The sequence below is a fragment of the Danio rerio genome, chromosome 15 (assembly GCF_049306965.1).
Source record: "Danio rerio strain Tuebingen ecotype United States chromosome 15, GRCz12tu, whole genome shotgun sequence".
NCBI classification, from domain to species: Eukaryota; Metazoa; Chordata; class Actinopteri; order Cypriniformes; family Danionidae; genus Danio; species Danio rerio.
In genome coordinates, this window is record NC_133190.1 from 45,996,595 (window position 1) to 46,014,871 (window position 18,277).

Sequence of the window (18,277 nt, forward strand, 5' to 3'; positions counted from 1 at the left end):
TTGATCAACAACTCTGTCCTAAACAGGGATGCATCCTTATCCTTATGAAAATTAAGCAGACACTGGCAACTATTGGTTTCTATCCGTCTTTCGGATGAGACGTTAAACCGAGGTCCCGACTCTCTGTGGTCGTTAAAAATCCCAGGATGTCCTTCGAAAAGAGTAGGGGTTTAACCCCGGCATCCAGGCCAAATCTGCCCACTGGCCTTTGTCCATCATGGCCTCCTAACCATCCCCATATTCCAATTGGCTTCATCGCTGTCTCCTCTCCACCAATCAGCTGGTGTGTGGTGTGCGGTCTGGCGCAAAATGGCTGCCGTCGCGTCATCCAGGTGGATGCTGCACACAGGTGGTGGATGAGGAGATTCCCCCCATTGTGTGTAAAGCGCTTTGAGTGCCCAGAAAAGCGCTATATAAATGTAAGGAATTATTATTATTATTATTGTTATATGTTACTATTAGTGGATATAATATGATGAAGATCAATTTTTCTGGGTTTGAGTACAATAACAAAACAAAAACTAATTTTTATTCTGAAACCCAAAGTGCAGAAAACAATTAAATAATTCAGACTACAATTTGCAAATGCTTGATGCTATAATTATATATATATATATATATATATATATATATATATATATATATATATATATATATATATATATATATATATATATATATATATATAACAAGTTGTTCCCTGTATTTATTTGTGTTCTGTTTTTATAGTCAGATCAATGTCAAAATAGATAGGCATCAGACTATTTCCACTTCTAATAAAGTTACCAGTATCTGCCTAATTGTCATATGGATGTATGCCTATAGAGGTGTTGACTAATACTTCACCCCAAAAATTTAACAAAACTTATACATTTATAAAATAAAAATAATAAAAATATATAAAAGTTAAGTTTTAGCTGAAACACTCATTCTTGATAGTGGTATTTATGTAGTTGGTAGTTTTCAGAAAACAGTCCACGAATGACGTTTAAACACGTTGTTTTTGTTAACTTTCTTGAGCATGTAATTGTTTAAATATTCTATTAACATTATGAATAACAGAACTTTTTTATTTATTGACTGTAAATGTTCTATAAAAATTCAGTTTAACTCAGCTAACAAAAAATCAATTTAAGTATGAAACTTTATTTAAATCTTAAATCATTTTCATATTAAAAATAAATATTTAAAAAATGTAATGATTTAAACAAAAATATTTCTTTTTTTTTTTGAGAATGTTATATAACATTGTTTAAATGTTCTATTAACATTACAAATAATACAACACTCTATTTATTAACATTAAATGTTCTATAGACATTATTGGAAGTAACTTTGAGAAAACCTTGCCAGAACATTAGCTAAAGTCCTCAAGACACAAACCGTTTATCTAATCTAACAAAAATTAGTTAAATTTTTTATATTCTTATTTTTTTTTTTAAATGTAAAAAAAATAGTTACATTGATATGCTAATACTCAGTTTAAGATTTAGTTTAAGTTCGAAATAGGCATGGGACGATATTTGTTTTTAAGGTATACCGCAGTTTGGAAAAGTCAAGGTTTTAAAACCATCAAAATATTTGGCAATATTGTTCCTAATAGATGTGTAAGATTTTTTTTTTGTTTTGTTTTTTAGGACAACAGTATCTACAGCAGAAAAGATGCCGCTTTAAATTGTAAAAAAAAAAAAAAAATCTTTTTTTGAAACAAATGAAGACAGTAGAAGTCAATAGATTATTCAGCCTGACATGTTTGCTGCTCCAAAATATTTTAAATGTTTTCTCAAAATAAAATATATTGTGTTTAAAAGGGAAAAAAGTTAGTTTTTTACCCATACAATTAAAAAGAATATATTTTAGAGCAGTGATCACAATACCGTAAAAAAGTGATATTTTTATCCAAGGTTATCATACCGTCAGAATCTTATACCAGCCCAAGCCTAATACGAAAGTTCTATATATACATCTTAAGTCATTTTAATTTTAAAAATAAATGTAAAAAAATCAATAAAATGTATTGATTAAAGAAATATTTCAGAAAACGTCCACCAATGACATATAAATACCTTTTTGTGTTTTTGTTAACCGTTTAAGAATATTATACAACATTGTTTAAATGTTCCATTAACATTATGAATAATAGAACATTCCATTTATTAACATTAAATGTTTTCTAAACATTATTGTAAATAACTTTGAGAAATCCTTGCCTAAAATCTTAGCTAAAGTCCTCGGTTTAACGTCTCATCCGAAAAACGGCGCCCACTGACAATGTAGCGTCCCCTTCACTTTTACTGGGGCATTAGGATTCACACAGACCACAGGTTGAGCGCCCCCTGCTGGTCTCACTAACACCACTTCCAACAGCAACCTAGTCTGCGTCCGAAACCGCCTACTACTCAGTAGGTACTGCATTTGAATTTAAACGTACTACTCGGCCGTTAGAAAAGTACGTTCTATACAGTATGAATGTGAAAAGTATGAATGGAATTCGGACGTACATCTGCTCGCGGGGCATCATGGGATAGCGCAGCATGCATGGGATGCGCACTCTAGAATCTCGCCGGAAGTAGTAAGTCATCCGGGTACTTCTTGCATACTGATTTTCGAATTCTATGAATTCGGACATACTACTCGGCTCGCATACTGATTTTGTCGTACTATATAGTATGGAAGTATGCGGTTTCGGACGCAGCCCTAGTGGTCTCCCATCCAGTTACTAACCAGGCTCAGCCCTGCTTAGCTTCAGTGAGTAACCGGTCTTGAGCTGCAGGGTGACATGGGTGACATGGTCAATATTGAATTACTCCCCAAAAAGTAACTAATTGCGTTACTTTTGCGTTACTTTTTATTACCTGGCTGAGGCTTAATCTTTTTTAGAACTTGTTTTTTTTTTTTTTATATATATATAGGAGTTCTGCAATTAACAGCACGCTGTATAACCTACACATTTACCTTTAAAAAAACTATTTAAAAAATTATAATTTTATGATAATGTTATCTGAGAACTTCCTGACCCCAGAGCTCTATGTGTGCTGTATATACAGTTATTAAAAGTTTAAAGCAATGTGTTTGCTACTTTTGTACTATATTTGTCTTAAGTAAAATCACTGTCCATTAAGACTATAATTCCTGTTTCCTTTTCTTCCATGCGTTTAAAATAATGAACACATTCTCCCATTGACAGTATGATTCATTGTTTGTGGCTACTTCATTTTAATAAAGCAATTTATTTTTTAAAAGCTAATTAATGACACTAAAACATAATCTGCATTACATTTTATAAAAAGTAACTCAAATAAAATTACTTATTTTTAAAAGGTAATGCGTTACTTTACTTGTTACATAGAAAAGTGATTTCTAACTCGGTTCAATTGTAATGCAACACTGAACGTAAACACTGAGTTTTCACGTCTAAAACATGTCTAAAAACGTACCTCATTTTGTCTGATGTAAATGTAGACGATGAATCAGTTAATCTGATCAGCTCTACCCGAAGTCTCATGACAGTTTAACTGATCTGTGGTCTGGATAACATTAACCACTATATCAGACTTTAAAACTAGTTTTGAACAACTTGCAGTTAGACAAAGCGTAGATAATTAATTTTATCTTGAAGGAATGTGTCTTGTATGAACTTGTAAAACAGTTTATGCGTTACAGTTATAATATCGTTACAGTTTATCTGATGTAGCGGTGCAGCAATTAAACCGTGTTTTCATTAAAGCGTTATTTTCCGATGACCGCAGTAAACTTTTTATAGGCTAGCAGCTTCAGCAAGTGTGTTTAATTATAGGCTTTAAAACACAGACTGAGAGCAAAGAGCAGCGGGGCTCAAAACAGCTCCAAAAACAAGTCATTCTCATGCGTGTTAGTCATCCTTAGTCCTCGATATAAACAAACAAGTACTGTAGATATTAAAACAGGCTCAACAGATGCTTCATTTGCATTTAAAACAAACCGGAGAGCCAATAAGGAACCAAATAAGATGCAAAAATCATATAATATTCTCCACTAACCTGTACCAAGCACCTCAACTTCTTTATTCAGGCAGATGGAGAGCTCGTGTCTTCCGCGAGTGTTCGTGTTCCTCCTCACGAAAAACTACCGCGCCTCCGTTTATTTATTTCCCTCAGTGCTGAGCGCCGGACTCCGCCTACTCATGAATACTTTAACAACAAAATGTTTTAAACATTAATTAGGTAACCATGTCGTCATTCGACTGACGTCCAACCATGCAAGAGCAGCAGCTGCCCAACGCCTCTACGTAATTAATATTCATGAGCCAAGCCTTCAACGTATTCCCTAAGCGAAAATTTAAAGGGATAGTTCACACAAAAATTGAAATTCAGTCATTTTTTTTTCAATTTTCTTTCTTCGGTTTAACACAAATGAAGATAGGTTTAAGACTGTTGGAAGCAGTTTTTGACTTTCATAGTGATTTTTTGTTCCAACAACGAATGTTTTGTTTTTCCTCAGAAACTTATCAAATCATCTCAATTTGTGTTCAACATCAGAAAGAAATTCATAAAAATTTATAACCACATCCGGGTGAGTAAATGGTGAGGAATTGTTCACGTTTGAATGAACTATGCCTTTAGTTAAACCTTTCATCATCTAAACAGGAAATGACACCCACACGGACAAATATGATGATTACAAAGCAATAAAACATTAGCATTAGAACACAACTGTTGTGCAACCTCAGTCTGAAGGTATGACTAACTAAAAAATACCATGATTATACAATGCTTAACAGTAGCTTATTTACCACATGATGGTGTTTATAAAGCTTGGGAACATAGTAACATATAGTAATAAAATACTAAATAAAATGCATGAATACCTTTGGTACTTTCGCAGAACCATTTAGTAATGTGGAATTTAGTAAAGAGTTTTTAGTAAATCTTAGTAAAGAGGAATGGGCAAAAATTCCCAAAGACAGGTGTGCCAAGCCTGTGGCATCATATTCAAAAAGACTTTAGGCTGTAATCGCTACCAAAGGTGCATCAACAAAAGTATTTAGCAAAGGCTGTGAATACTGATGTATGTGTGATTTCTCAGGTTTTTTATTTTTTATAAATTAGCAAAAATTTCAAAAACTCTTTTTTTCACATCGTCATTATGGGGTATTGTGTGTAGAATGTTAAGGAAATAAATTAATTGAATCCATTTTGGAATAAGGCTGTAACATAAAAACATGTGGAAAAAGTGAAGCGCTATGAATACTTGTCGGATGCACTGTAAATTAAACATACATTCTAGTCCTGCATTACAGAAAATTACAGACATTACAGAAAAGACTCATTTCTGTTGAGATATCAGAGTGTCTTGTGTTTTATGGAAGATGATTAGGGCCAAAATTCTTCAAATGAATCTTATCAAATTTTATGGAAGGCAATTGGGGCCAAAAATATTTTATCATGTCAAAGCTAAAATATTTTTAATATAGATTCAATTTTTATGTAAGCCGAGGTTTGCATTTTACTATGCAAATCTATGATTATGGTATAGCATTTGAGGTTGGTATATAGCTTCATTATAAAAAATATTATTAAATATATATCACCACTGGCGGTTCATTCTGCTGTGGCGACCCCTGATTAAATAAAAAACGACTAAGCTGAAAATAAAATGAACGAATGAATCATATACTGTCGCCACTGGCTTGCTTGGTTTGGGACTTGTGGAGCTATGCACTGATGGATTTACTTTTCAGTGTTTGAAATTTCAGCAGTGAAAATTAAACCACCCTGAACGAAACTAAACTTCAACTCTGAAAACTGAACTGACACTGTTTCAGTTTACTATAATCTTCTATGTTCAGCTGCTTTGAGGCAATCTACATTGTAAAAGCGCTATAGAAATAAACAGGCCTGGATTGGCTAATCGGGAGAAGCGGGAGAATTCCCGGTGGGCCGGTCTGTTATTTGACTGCGAGGGCTGGTGTCCCTAGCTCCTTGCACTCTCAGCAGTCGCACTTTTTTCATTTATTTGTTTATTTGAACATAATCTCACTCTTTTTATTCATTATTTTGCAGCAGCTCCGCTCTTTTTATTTATTTTCCCGCAGCCCCGTGAGCAAAATGCAGCCCACAGGTTAATGATGATCACCAATAACCTGCGGGCTGCTCCCCCTTCCACCCCAAACAGCGGCACCTTAGTAAATATTAATTAATATTAATGAATAATACAACTGCTCAATAAAAAATCAGATGATTCACTACATTAATAAATCTGACATACGATCGGAAATCTAAAAAGGGGAGAAAAAGAGTAGGGTACAAAATGAATAGACATCAATAGCAGCAGATAACAGTGCAGTGCTTAACAGCGTCATCGTGTTCTAGTGCAGGGGTTCCCAAACTTTTCAGCCCGCGAACCCCAAAATAACAATGCCAGTGACCCACGACCCCCAATATCCTCTGAGGTGGTTATAAATACAGAAACCTTGAATGCAATGACGCAGAAACACCAATTAAATTTGTGTCAGTGCTTTAAATGTGCCAGAAAGTATAACCTGATGTTATAAAATCAAAATGCATCTGACGCTATTGCTGCCTTTAATATAATGTAATTACCCCAGGGGTCGCAATCCAATAGAATTAGTAACTATAAGCTACTATAGTAACTATATAGTATATAGTAACTATAAACGACTATTTTTATTTTCAGTATAGTTATGGATAAAATCTGTTAATTCTTATGGTTTAGTAAAAATAAATAAAAAAATTTTAGGAAATCACCAGGCGACCCCCCTTCATTGCCCCGCGACCCCTCGGGGGGTCCCGACCCCCACTTTGAGAACCACTGGTCTAGTGGGTAACACGTTATGTTACGCCGCCTATCTGTGTTTGAACCTCACCAGAGTATAGTTTTTTTTCATTTTCAGTGTTAAGACAAAATACTGTTTGGGTTACTTTTGTAGGGGTACATATTTTATTATTTTGTGTGACGACCGTTACAAAGTACTGGATATCTATAAAGAATTAATGTTGGCATATTTATGAAAAACATTTGAAGTTCTAAACCAGCTGTGTCCTTGAAAAAGACATGTTAGCGTCATTAGAAACTGAATTGGAAATGACGTTATTTTAATATTGTCAGTCGTCGACTGAGGTGGGCCGGTCTAAACTCCAGAGCTACAAAGGAGTCCCACTCCGGCCCTGGAAATAAACATTAAATGAGTTGAGTATTATTATTATTATTAAGCATTTTTTCGACCAACTAAATATTTGTAACTTATGAAATCAATCACAAGTAATGTTTTCGACATCATTCAATTTCCTTTATTGTGAAACCTCTGCTGTAAAATATACAAAGTCATTTACATCAAGAAAAACAAAAACAAAACATTCATTTATTCATCTTTATAAACAAATTACATACAAAACTGATTTTGGATTCGTGATTGTTTTTAAAAACTGTGACAAAGTGGATAATCCTCAGTCAGTACCATCAGGAAGAATTATGTGATTGGCCAATAAACACCGCTGTGCTTCTGATTGGCTGCTGCAGCTGTCAATCACTCTGCCAGCCACTTCTGGAGCAGGATGAAGATGCGGTCTCGTGCTAAACCCAGTTGAGGAAGGTCTTCAGCTCTGGCCGGGTACATGTTAGCACAGTGAGCCGTTCCTAAAGGAAAGAACAGAGCCGATGCAATGTTGGCTGTTTTTTTTTAAAGAGGAGGGGCTACTATAAGTCCCACCCTGTCATTATGTTTTAGGTGAGATTATGTCAAAAATTAAATAAAAAAAAACCACACATTTTAAAGCACTTCATGAAACCTTTAAATACCGTTTAAACAGGAATTTTATTCAGCAGGTCCACTGTTTTTGTTTTGTACAAGTGCTTTAATGAAGTATTATTATTTTACAAGGCTGACCATCAAGCTTTTCACTTTATAATTTAAAGGGCCATGAAACCCCCTCGTTTCAGCAGGGTGTTTTCACACCTCTACTTTGGAAAAAGTCAGAAAAGTGGGCGTGTCCAGCTCTGTTTAGGGGGGAGTGTCGGAGGAACTAAAGTGGGATGGTGTGGGAGTGTCTATTTGTGCACGCGCGAGTTTCAGAGTCAAAATACACACCCACACAGACAGAAGAAAGGGATGGTGTTTAACCTACATGGACATCTGTAGTCGAATTATTTGCCAAATTATTAAATGTTGGACTTTAACTGCGGTTTGGCTCTTTCATTCAGGGAGTTCATTCATGCCTCTCGCGACAAACGAGATATTTGATTCGAGGAACTGCTGCAAGTGTGTATTTTTCATGCAATGTTTGATACCGCACGGCGAATGAGAGAAAAAAAAACTCTGCATTTCCCGGAAACTTAGATGCACACGGCAGGTAGTGTCACAAAGCCGCGTGTGTTATTCCGGTCACCAAATGCGGTGCTAACATTTCTGCACTCAGTGCAATAGTTAACTTAATTCGATACAAACAAACTGAATAAACAAAGAGCACTGGTCGCTCACTTAAATAATCTGTAGAGACAGGACAATCACCAGCAACTAGAGCCGCGTCTTTATGAAGAGAATACTACAAGCAAATCCAGATTTCTGCGTTTGCAGATGAGAACAGCTCTCAGGTAAACAATAATCCTCCTTGGACACGTAAGTTATTGTTGTCGAGCGTCGCGTACACTGTAATCCACACGTGAGTCTGAGCTCTCACAGAGAGAAAATGAAAACGAAACTTAACAGCAGCAAACTATAAAAGCAACACTTCACACTTGTTTTGCCAACACAACGTGGCGTCTTTGTGGTGTAAACACGGTGACAATAATGAATATTAATGAAGTTGCACAATAGAGCGCGCTGATTGGTTTGACCCAAGCTTTACTCATGCATTAATGCATCACACTGTAAGACGTAATAAGACACACTCTGGCTCAGACGCCCAGTCTGCACGCTGGAATACACGCTATTATGTCATGGCCGTGACGCAGCTTCAAAAATTCGTTTCAAACAGGAAGTACAAATTTGCTTGAAATAACGCAAAAACATCCAATTTACACTTTTTAGTGAAATATAGGTGTCCTAATAGTGTTTTTAGCAGTGTGGGACACATATACGACTGTCAACAGCTCAAAAAATGTGTTTTGGTGTTTCGTGACCCTTTAAAGTTTAAAATCTAAATCAGTGTCTCTCAACCACTTTCTTTGAGGACCACCAGCTCTGCACATTTTCCATGTCTCTTTAACCAAACACACCTGATTCAGATCATCAACTCATTAGCAGAGACTGAAACACCTGTAATGGGTGTGACAGAAAAAGGAGACATCCAAAACATGCAGTGTTGGTGGTCCTCCAGGAACGTGGTTGAGAAACACTGGCTTAAATCATTGTTTATGATGTAAATAAAAAAAAAAATAGCACTACAATTATACAATTCATATTAGGCCTGCACAATATATAGTTTCAGCATCGATATCGGTATGTGTGCGTCCGCAATAGTCACATCACAGGACATGGAATGCTGAGATGACATGAGCTTTATGGAGACTCCGCAGAATTTAAGCATAATAGAGTGGAAGTTTGTCTGCATGTGTTTTTAAGGCCTGTGATTATGTAAGTATTTTAATAGAGCATATAGAAGTTCAATAAAGATTCATTTTATTGAACAATTTATACGATGAAAACTATCCATTGTTCATTTACATTTGATTAGTCAATTTTTTTTTTACCAAATTCTGTTAAAATCTTCATTGTTACTGTTTATTTCCCTTTAATATTTGCTCCATTGTGTTTATTTATGACTGTATTTTGTTTATCAAATAAAATGAAATATAATCACTTTTATTGTCACATCATTCCTGTGAATTTTGTTTTTTTTAATATACAAATATTTCCCAAATTATGTTTAACAGAGGAATTGTTCACAGTATTTCCTATAATATTTTTTCTTTAGGCTTCAACCTATTTTAAGGTCGATATTATTAGCCCTCTAAAGCAATATATATTTTTGATTGTCTGCAGAAGAAACTACTGTTACATTTACATTTACATTTAGCAGACGCTTTTATCCAAAGCGACTTACAAATAAGGACAAGGAAGCAATTTACACAACTATAACAACAATGAATAAGTGCTGTAGGCAAGTTTCAGCTATGTAAAGTGTAAGAAGCAAAACATTAGTAATTGTTTTTATTTTTTTTGTAATACAGTTAGCGGTGGAGCCAGAGTGGCAATTGCAGATTAGGAAGGAAAATGGAGACTAAATAATTGAGTTTAGTCGTTTCTTCAAGACATAAAAATCTGAAGAAGTGAAAGCAGATAAGAAGGAGCAAAGCCAGAGGTCGCTTTGTAAGCAAACATCAGAGCTTTAAGTTTGATGCGAGCAGCAACTGGCAGCCAGTGCAAACGGATGAGCAGCAGAGTGACATGTGCTCTTTTAGGTTCATTAAAGACCACTCGTGCTGCTGCGTTCTGAAGCAGCTGAAGAGGTTTGATAGAGTTAGCTTAAAGCCCGGCTAGTAGAGAGTTGCAGTAATCCAGTCTGGAGAGAACAAGAGCTTGAACAAGGAGTTGAGCTGGAGCCGAGGGATCATCAGGGTGAAAAGAGAGGTGTAGCTGTTAAACAATGACTTGCCTAATTACACTTAGGCAAGCCTTTGAATGTCACTTTAAGCTGAATACTAGTATCTTAAAAATATTTAGTAAAATATAATGTACTGTCATCATAGCAAAGATGAAAGAAATCAGTTATTAGAGATGAGTTATTAAATCTGTTATGTTTAAAAATGGGTTGAAAATAAATCTTTCCAGTAAACAAAAATTGGGGGGAAAGAGTCGCTAATAATTCAGGAGGGCAAATAAAACAGATTTTATATATGCACAGTTATTTTACACCCTGTAAATAAGGAAAGGGAAATAAATTCAATAGAATAAAAATATGAAACAAACTGTGCTTTAAGCATCTTCACTGTAAGAAAAAAACTTTAGCTACACAATTCCTTCAGTCAAGAGCAGTGAGGAATTTTGTCCTTTTGTTGTTTGTGTAATAATAATGGCGTGCTGTCTCTTTAAGAATAGTGTGGCTCTGGAAAATAGTTGCAACAAGATGGAAGCCCCCTCATTCTCTTAATCATCATTTTTGGATTCATACTTTTATTGACATTGTATATATGGAAATGTCCACTGCTCGCATCCACGGTGCAACAGAGGACACCATCAGACTTTGCGCGCAAACTTTAGACAGACTTAAAGATTTACTAACTTGAATCAACGAGACATCAAAAAGCATGAACTTCTGGCTCCAGGCACCCCCTTATTTATTATCATTTTGTTTTATTATTGTATAATTTAATTATGTTTATTTATTTTTTTTTCTCTTTGTTTCACTTTTTATAGTAATTTAAGGTTCCCTGTTTGGGCTTCTAATAACTTTCATTGTCGTAGACCTTTTTCAGCACAGATTTAAATACCTATCTCTATGCGTATATCACCATTCTTCTATTTAATTGTTTATTTTTGATTGGCTTCATTTTAACCTTACTTAACCCTAAGTACAGATTTGGCTTATTGCCTTTTTGGTTTTGAAATTTGTTTTATTTATATGCATGTATGTGCGCATATGTATATGGCTATATGTATGTGTGTGTATGTGTTTATGTATGCATATTTGTGTGTATGGGTGTTTGTTTGTACGTGTATATGCATATATGTATGTGTATGTATATATGTGTGCATATGTATATATGTGTATATGTATTAATTTATTTTTTTGTCATTTTTATTTGCGTTAGTATGTCCTTGTCATTATTCTTCAGTTTTTTTCTTTTTACTGACAATATTGTTGTCACGGCTGACGCTATTATTAATAATATTATTTAACAACTTGTATATTGGTTTATATATGTATATCTACATATTTTGTTTTATGCTGATTGTCTACGGTATGTTTTTCTGTGTTAAAAAAATACAAAATAAAAGAAAAATTTGATGGAAAAAAAGAATAGTGTGGCTCTGATATGGTTTCTCTTTTTCATGTCTTTTGATTCTCAACATGTTTGTTTGTTACACAAATGAGGGTTAATATGAATAATCACTAAACACCACGCCCTGACACAAATGTGCATGTATTTGACCATTAAAGTGCTCACATTAAGATGGCGTTAGATGTGTGTGCTCTGCTCGACTCCGAGCATAGATATATACACTAGATATCGCCTGGCCTATTGTTGTCTATTGTACGAAATGCGTCAATAGCGCCGCCATCTTGCTACAGGGTAGCGCTCCTTTGAAATGAATGCAGGACCAAGGTACAGTGGAGGACTGTGGCCATCCAAAGCCAGAGATATACACATATACACATATATCTATGATCGGGAGTTTTCCTGGATGTTAGTTTGTAATTTTTTTTTCTAATTACGAAAATTATAATATTACATCACTTTTCTTCATTGATGGATCAGTGACCGCACGGGCATTCCTGACAAAAAGCTTGTGTTTGTGTGTACAGAAATGTACTATTCACCCTCCCTGTTAAATTTGATCTAATCATGTCCTGAAACACAGCTCCTCTACCGCTTTCACTTCTCATACTAACGGAGGGAGCGATTCGCTTGTGAATGAACCCCTGAACGACTCTTTCACTAACGTTAGCCGACAATAATACAAGTTTCTGGCAGCGCAGCATCTGTTGCATTGTTTGCTGATTTTATTCAACAAAACTAGCATAAGCCGAGTGTTTAGTGCGAGTTGGAGCTGCTTTGCCGTATGGTGAATGCAGTAAGTGACTGTTATCATCAATAACGTTACCTGATTAGCACAAAAGTTCAGAACATACAAAAATAGAAATAAACTTAATATTACCTATGAAATGTTTTGCCTTTGTGCTTTGCTTTCTTTGTTTGCTCATTACTACACCCGTAGACAGCGCTAAAGTCCCGCATCTTCACGTAATAACACTGTCTTGACTAGTGCGGTTGAATGACATTTGTCCTGGGAGCACTGTACCAATGTGGCGGTGCTATTGACGCATGCTCAGGGTCCCTATGCGACATCTAGTGTATATATCTATGGTCTCCGAGGCTAAGCGCGCACACACACACACACACACACAGAAGCACACCATGCGGTCTCATTTGCGCTATTAAAAATATGAATGATTCGAATGTACATCAAGGAATGATGCACATCCCGTGCTGCAAACGTTACATTACAGCACATGCTTTTAGTCATTTTCATGTGAAACTGAGCTTTGCAGAGCAACAAATGTGTACAACAGGGGTGGCCAACACTGTTTCTGGAGAGCACCTTTCAGTTGCTACCCATATCAAACACACCCGAACCAATTAATTAGGACCTGAACACCATGTGATAATTACAGGCAGGTGTGTTTGATATGGGTTGCAACTGAAATCTGCAGGAAGGTGGCTCTCCAGGAACAGGGTCGGCCACCCGTGGTGTACAACTATCACTTTCAATAACATTATTTATTTATTTATTTTTTCCAGATTTATTTATTTTTTCCTGATGGGGGCGGATCAAATGGTCTCACGTTCCCGGAGGCCAGACGGTCCCCACCCCTGGTTTACAATCTGACAATTTCTTTGTCAAAAATTGGTATTGGAATCAGCAAATTTACTTGTTAAAATAATGCATAAATAAAAAAAATAATTAAAATGAATAATAATAATAATAGTAATCTTAAATTAGAAGTCAACCATGAATAATTAAGCCATGAAAAATAATGAATAATAAACCAAATAAAAAATGACTGACATCTACATAAAGAAGGTGAACAGACCTTTGATGAAGACGGCGGGAAGGTCACCAGAGATGTCCTTTGTCACTCCGAGAGCATGCCACGGATCAATGGATCCATTGGGGAAGACGATGCGTGTGGATTTGATGTCATATCCTCCATATTCCTCATTGGTCTGCTGAATGGCCTCGTCCAGTGATGTGCTCAGGTTATAAATATCAGCACACTGCTGGAGGTGATACCTGAAGAGGAGAAAACAGAAAGAAATGTGTTCAAAGTGTTCAGAAACAACCCTCAGGAGCAGAGCTGTGCACAAAATACACTCACCCTAACGGAAATCCACTGAAGGGTTGGTTTGGCGAATCGGTGCTCTGGTAAAACCCAAATTCAGTGCACGTCTGGTACACCCACTGCCGTCCTGAACAAACATTTAATTCAGCCTGATTTTTATATAATAATACAGAATTTCTTACAAAGTCTCTTTTGCTGAATATTTCATTTAAAGTTGAAGTCAGAATTATTAGTCCCCCTTTTTTATTTTTTCCCCCAATTTTTGTTTAACAGAGAGAAGATTTTTTTTTATTATTCAACACATTTCTAAACGTAATAGTTTTAATGACTCATCTCTAATAACCGATTTATTTTATCTTTGTCAGGATGACAGTAAATAATATTTTACTAGATATTCTTCAAGACACTTCTATACAGCTTAAAGTTACATTTAAAGACTTAGGGTAATTAGGCAAGTTATTGTATAATGATGGTTTATTCTGTAGACCACATGTGTCAATTCCAGTTCCTGGATGGCCGAAACTCTGCACAGTTTAGCTTTAACCCTAATTAAACACACCTGATCAAACTAACTGAGTTCTTCAGTCTGGTTTGAAAGCTACAGATAAGTGTTTTGGAGCAGGTTTGGAACTAAACTGTGCAGAGCTGCGGCCCTCCAGGAACTGGAATTGACACCTGTGCTGTAGATTATCGAGAAAACATATATGGCTTAAAGGGGCTAATAATTTTGACCTTAAAATGGCTTTTAAAAAATTAAAAACTGCTTTTATTCTAGCCGAAATAAAACAAATAAGACTTTATCGAGAAGAAAAAATATTATCAGACATACTGTGAAAATGTCCTTGCTCTGTTAAACATCATTTGGACAATATTTAAAAAAGAAAAAAATTCAAAGAGGTGCTAAAAATTCTGACTTCAACTGTATATACAGTACTATGCAGAAGTCTTTCCACCACCAGCTTTGGGAGGCTAAGACTGTTGCACCGACCGACCAACCGACCGACCGACCGCCCTACTGACCGACAGAACGAATAAAACCGACCGTCCGAACAACAAACCTACCAACCTACCTACCGACCAACAAACAAACCTACCAACCAACCAACCAAACTACCAACCTACCTACCGACCGACAGAACAACCGACCAACAAACCTACCAACCAACGAACGAACCAACCAACCAAACTACCGACCGACAGAACAACCGACCAACAAACCTACCAACCTATCAACCAACTTACCAACCTATCAACCAACTAACCAACCAACCTACCAACCAACCTACCTATCTACCTAATGACCGACAGAACGACCGACCGACCGACCGACCAACAAACCTACCAACCAACCAACCAAACTACCAACCGACCGACAGAATGACTGACCAAACAACAAGCCTACCAACTTACCAACCTACCTACCTAATGAGCGACAGAACGACCGACCGACAAACCAACAAACCTACCAACCAACCAACCAAACTACCAACCGACTGACAAAATGACCGACCGAACAACAAGCCTACCAACATTCCAACCAATAAACCAACCAACCTACCTACGGACCGACCGAACCACAAACCTACCAACCAACCAAACTACCAACTTACCTACCGACCGACAGAACGACCGACCGACCAACAAACCTACCAACCAACCAACCAACCTACCGACCAACAGAATAACAGACCGACCAACAAACCTACCAACCAACCAACCTACCGACCGACAGAATAACAGACCGACCAACAAACCTACCAACCAACCAACCAACCTACCGACCGACAGAACGACCGACCGACCAACAAACCTACCAACCAACCAACCAACCTACCGACCAACAGAATAACAGACCGACCAACAAACCTACCAACCAACCAACCTACCGACCGACAGAATAACAGACCGACCAACAAACCTACCAACCAACCAACAAACCTACCAACAAACCAACCAACTTACCTACCTACCAACCTGTCTAATGACCGACAGAACGACCGACCAACAAACCTACCAACCAACCAACTAAACTGCCAACCGACTGACAGAATGACAGACCGAACAACAAGCCTACCAACCTACCAACCAACCAACCTACCTACCTACCTACCTACCGACCGACCAACAAACCTACCAACCTACCTACCGACCGACAGAACGACCGACCAACAAACCAACCTTAAAAAAACATTATTCAGAACAAAATTACTTTTAGAATTAAAATACTCATCAAACGTGACCCCTTTAGCAGCAAGCACAGCTCAAACTTTTTTCTGTAGTCTTTTCTGAAATAATGTGCTGTTAATATCAAGCATCTTTCAGCATTTCTAACAGTGAGTTCACACTAGACCTGGATGCAGCATCAAGCACGAGTGATTTACAAGTTAAATCAATGCAAAGACGTGAATAGACATCCTACAGCATGCATGAATGAAGCGGGGCGAAATGACCGTTCGCCACGCGATTCACTCGAGTTAGTAAATCTAAACTTCAGCAGACATTTCCGCTGCGTTAACGAATCAGGAGCTTGCTCTAGTATGGGCAGAATATGACATAGTGCCTGTTGCTGGTGTCCCAAGTGGAAATCCTCCTGCCAACACGAGGGAACATCTCATTAAACTGGACTGGGCTCAGTCAGAAACACCACTTAAAGTTTCCATCATCCAGGTTAAGTTTCTGGAGGAGTTGATGAACTCACAGATCTGGTGCCCATCTGAAATCAGGATCTAGTTGACTCAAACACAGCGCCAAACAAATCTACAATCTACTGTTTTTCAGCCTTCCTAAAGCGCGTAAAGCACAGCTACTCTCTCTATAAAACCCATGTTAGCCATTTAGCAGCAAAGCTAGAGTCAACCAAACAGACAGTGCTGTATATAATACATACATACTGTATATAATATTCAGGTCTGGACTCTGTGGAGGCCATTTCATGACTGTTTTTGTTTCAGCCGCCGTTTTTCTCTCCAAATATGATTTCATTACATTAGCGCTGTGTTTAGGATAATTATTGTGGTGGGAAATAAAACCAGTACAAAATAGGTGCTTTTTAGTATGACAAATTAAAACACCCATACACACTCATTCACACAAAGACTCATAAACTACAACTAATTTAGTTCATCCAAGTCACCTATAGCGCGTGTGTTTGGACTGTGGGGGAAACCAGAGGACCAGGAGAAAACCCGTGCCAACACGCGGAAAACATGCTAACTCCACAGAGAAATGCCAACTGGTCTAGCTGAGACTACAACTGGCGACCTTCTTGCTGTGAGGCGATCGTGCTACACACCTCCTCCAGCCTCAGGGCCGCTCCAGCTGCTGTTGCGGATGTCCTGGATGAAGCTCTTGTACTGAGTGTTTATGCAGGACTGTGAGAAGGTTTTCTGCATTAGACGAGCCACAGCGGCGTACCGATCGTACGGGTCACCCAATGACGAGTCCAGCATCACACCACACAACACCTTTATGGTGACGTTCGTGCCCACAGCACCCTAAAAAAACACACACAACACACAATTATTTAGTAAGCTGCTCCGGTACACACTCAAATATAATAATAAAAGAAAAAATGTTGTAATTAAAAGTGATTAAATTGAATAAAATGAACATGTAAAATTATTGAAATAAATAAATAAAAAGTTACATTAAAAAAATTAAAAATAAACAAAAAATAAATTAAAAGAATATATAAAATACAAAAATGTAATTTAAAAACTAAATAAATATAACATAAAAAATAGATAATATTAAATGAAAAAATATATTAACAAATTAATCAGAAAAAATAAATTAAAGTTTAATTATAAATAAATGTAAATTTAATGAAAATTAAATAAAAAGAACATACAAAATCATAAAAAAAATCCATAAAATTACATTAAAAACAAAAAATTATAAAAAATGTATCAGTTTATTTTAAAATAAAGTAAAATAATAGTAATTTTTTTATTTAATTAAATTAAAAGAATATATAAAATAAATACATAAATAAAACTTGTCATGGCATATATATACTGCTACTCTCTGGTAATTTGAAGTGCTTCTTTAATCCTTTTACTCCTCGCTCTGAATAAAAGCGTCTGCTAAATGAATAAATGAACAAATGTAAATGTAATGATGGAAACCAAATCTACAAGAAAACATAATCAAAAAATATATACAGCTGAAGTGTTAGTTTTTTCCTTTTTAAATATTTCCCAAATGATGTTTGACAGATTCAGGACATTTTCACAGTATGTCTGATAATACTTGTTCTTCTGGAGAAAGTCTTA

At 36.3% G+C, this 18,277-nt stretch overlaps 2 protein-coding genes across 5 annotated transcripts in view; both read right to left on the reverse strand.

Moving 5' to 3' along the window:
* The window catches only part of serpine2 (serpin peptidase inhibitor, clade E (nexin, plasminogen activator inhibitor type 1), member 2), a 43,786-nt gene extending 39,688 nt beyond the window's left edge, over positions 1 to 4,098 (reverse strand). For 3 of the 4 annotated variants that reach the window (XR_012390401.1, XM_073922813.1, XM_073922814.1), the window contains exon 1: positions 4,020 to 4,098. The gene's annotated coding sequence lies outside the window, so the exon portion shown is untranslated. 4 annotated transcript variants of the gene reach the window in all.
* A 3,171-nt stretch (positions 4,099 to 7,269) lies between these two features.
* prss59 (serine protease 59, putative) overlaps positions 7,270 to 18,277 on the reverse strand; it is a 42,926-nt gene continuing 31,918 nt past the window's right edge. The window contains 4 exon segments of the mRNA NM_001080562.2: positions 7,270 to 7,635; positions 13,755 to 13,954; positions 14,040 to 14,130; positions 17,296 to 17,497. Coding sequence (NP_001074031.2) covers positions 7,526 to 7,635; positions 13,755 to 13,954; positions 14,040 to 14,130; positions 17,296 to 17,497 — 603 coding nt within the window. The 3' untranslated portion in view covers positions 7,270 to 7,525.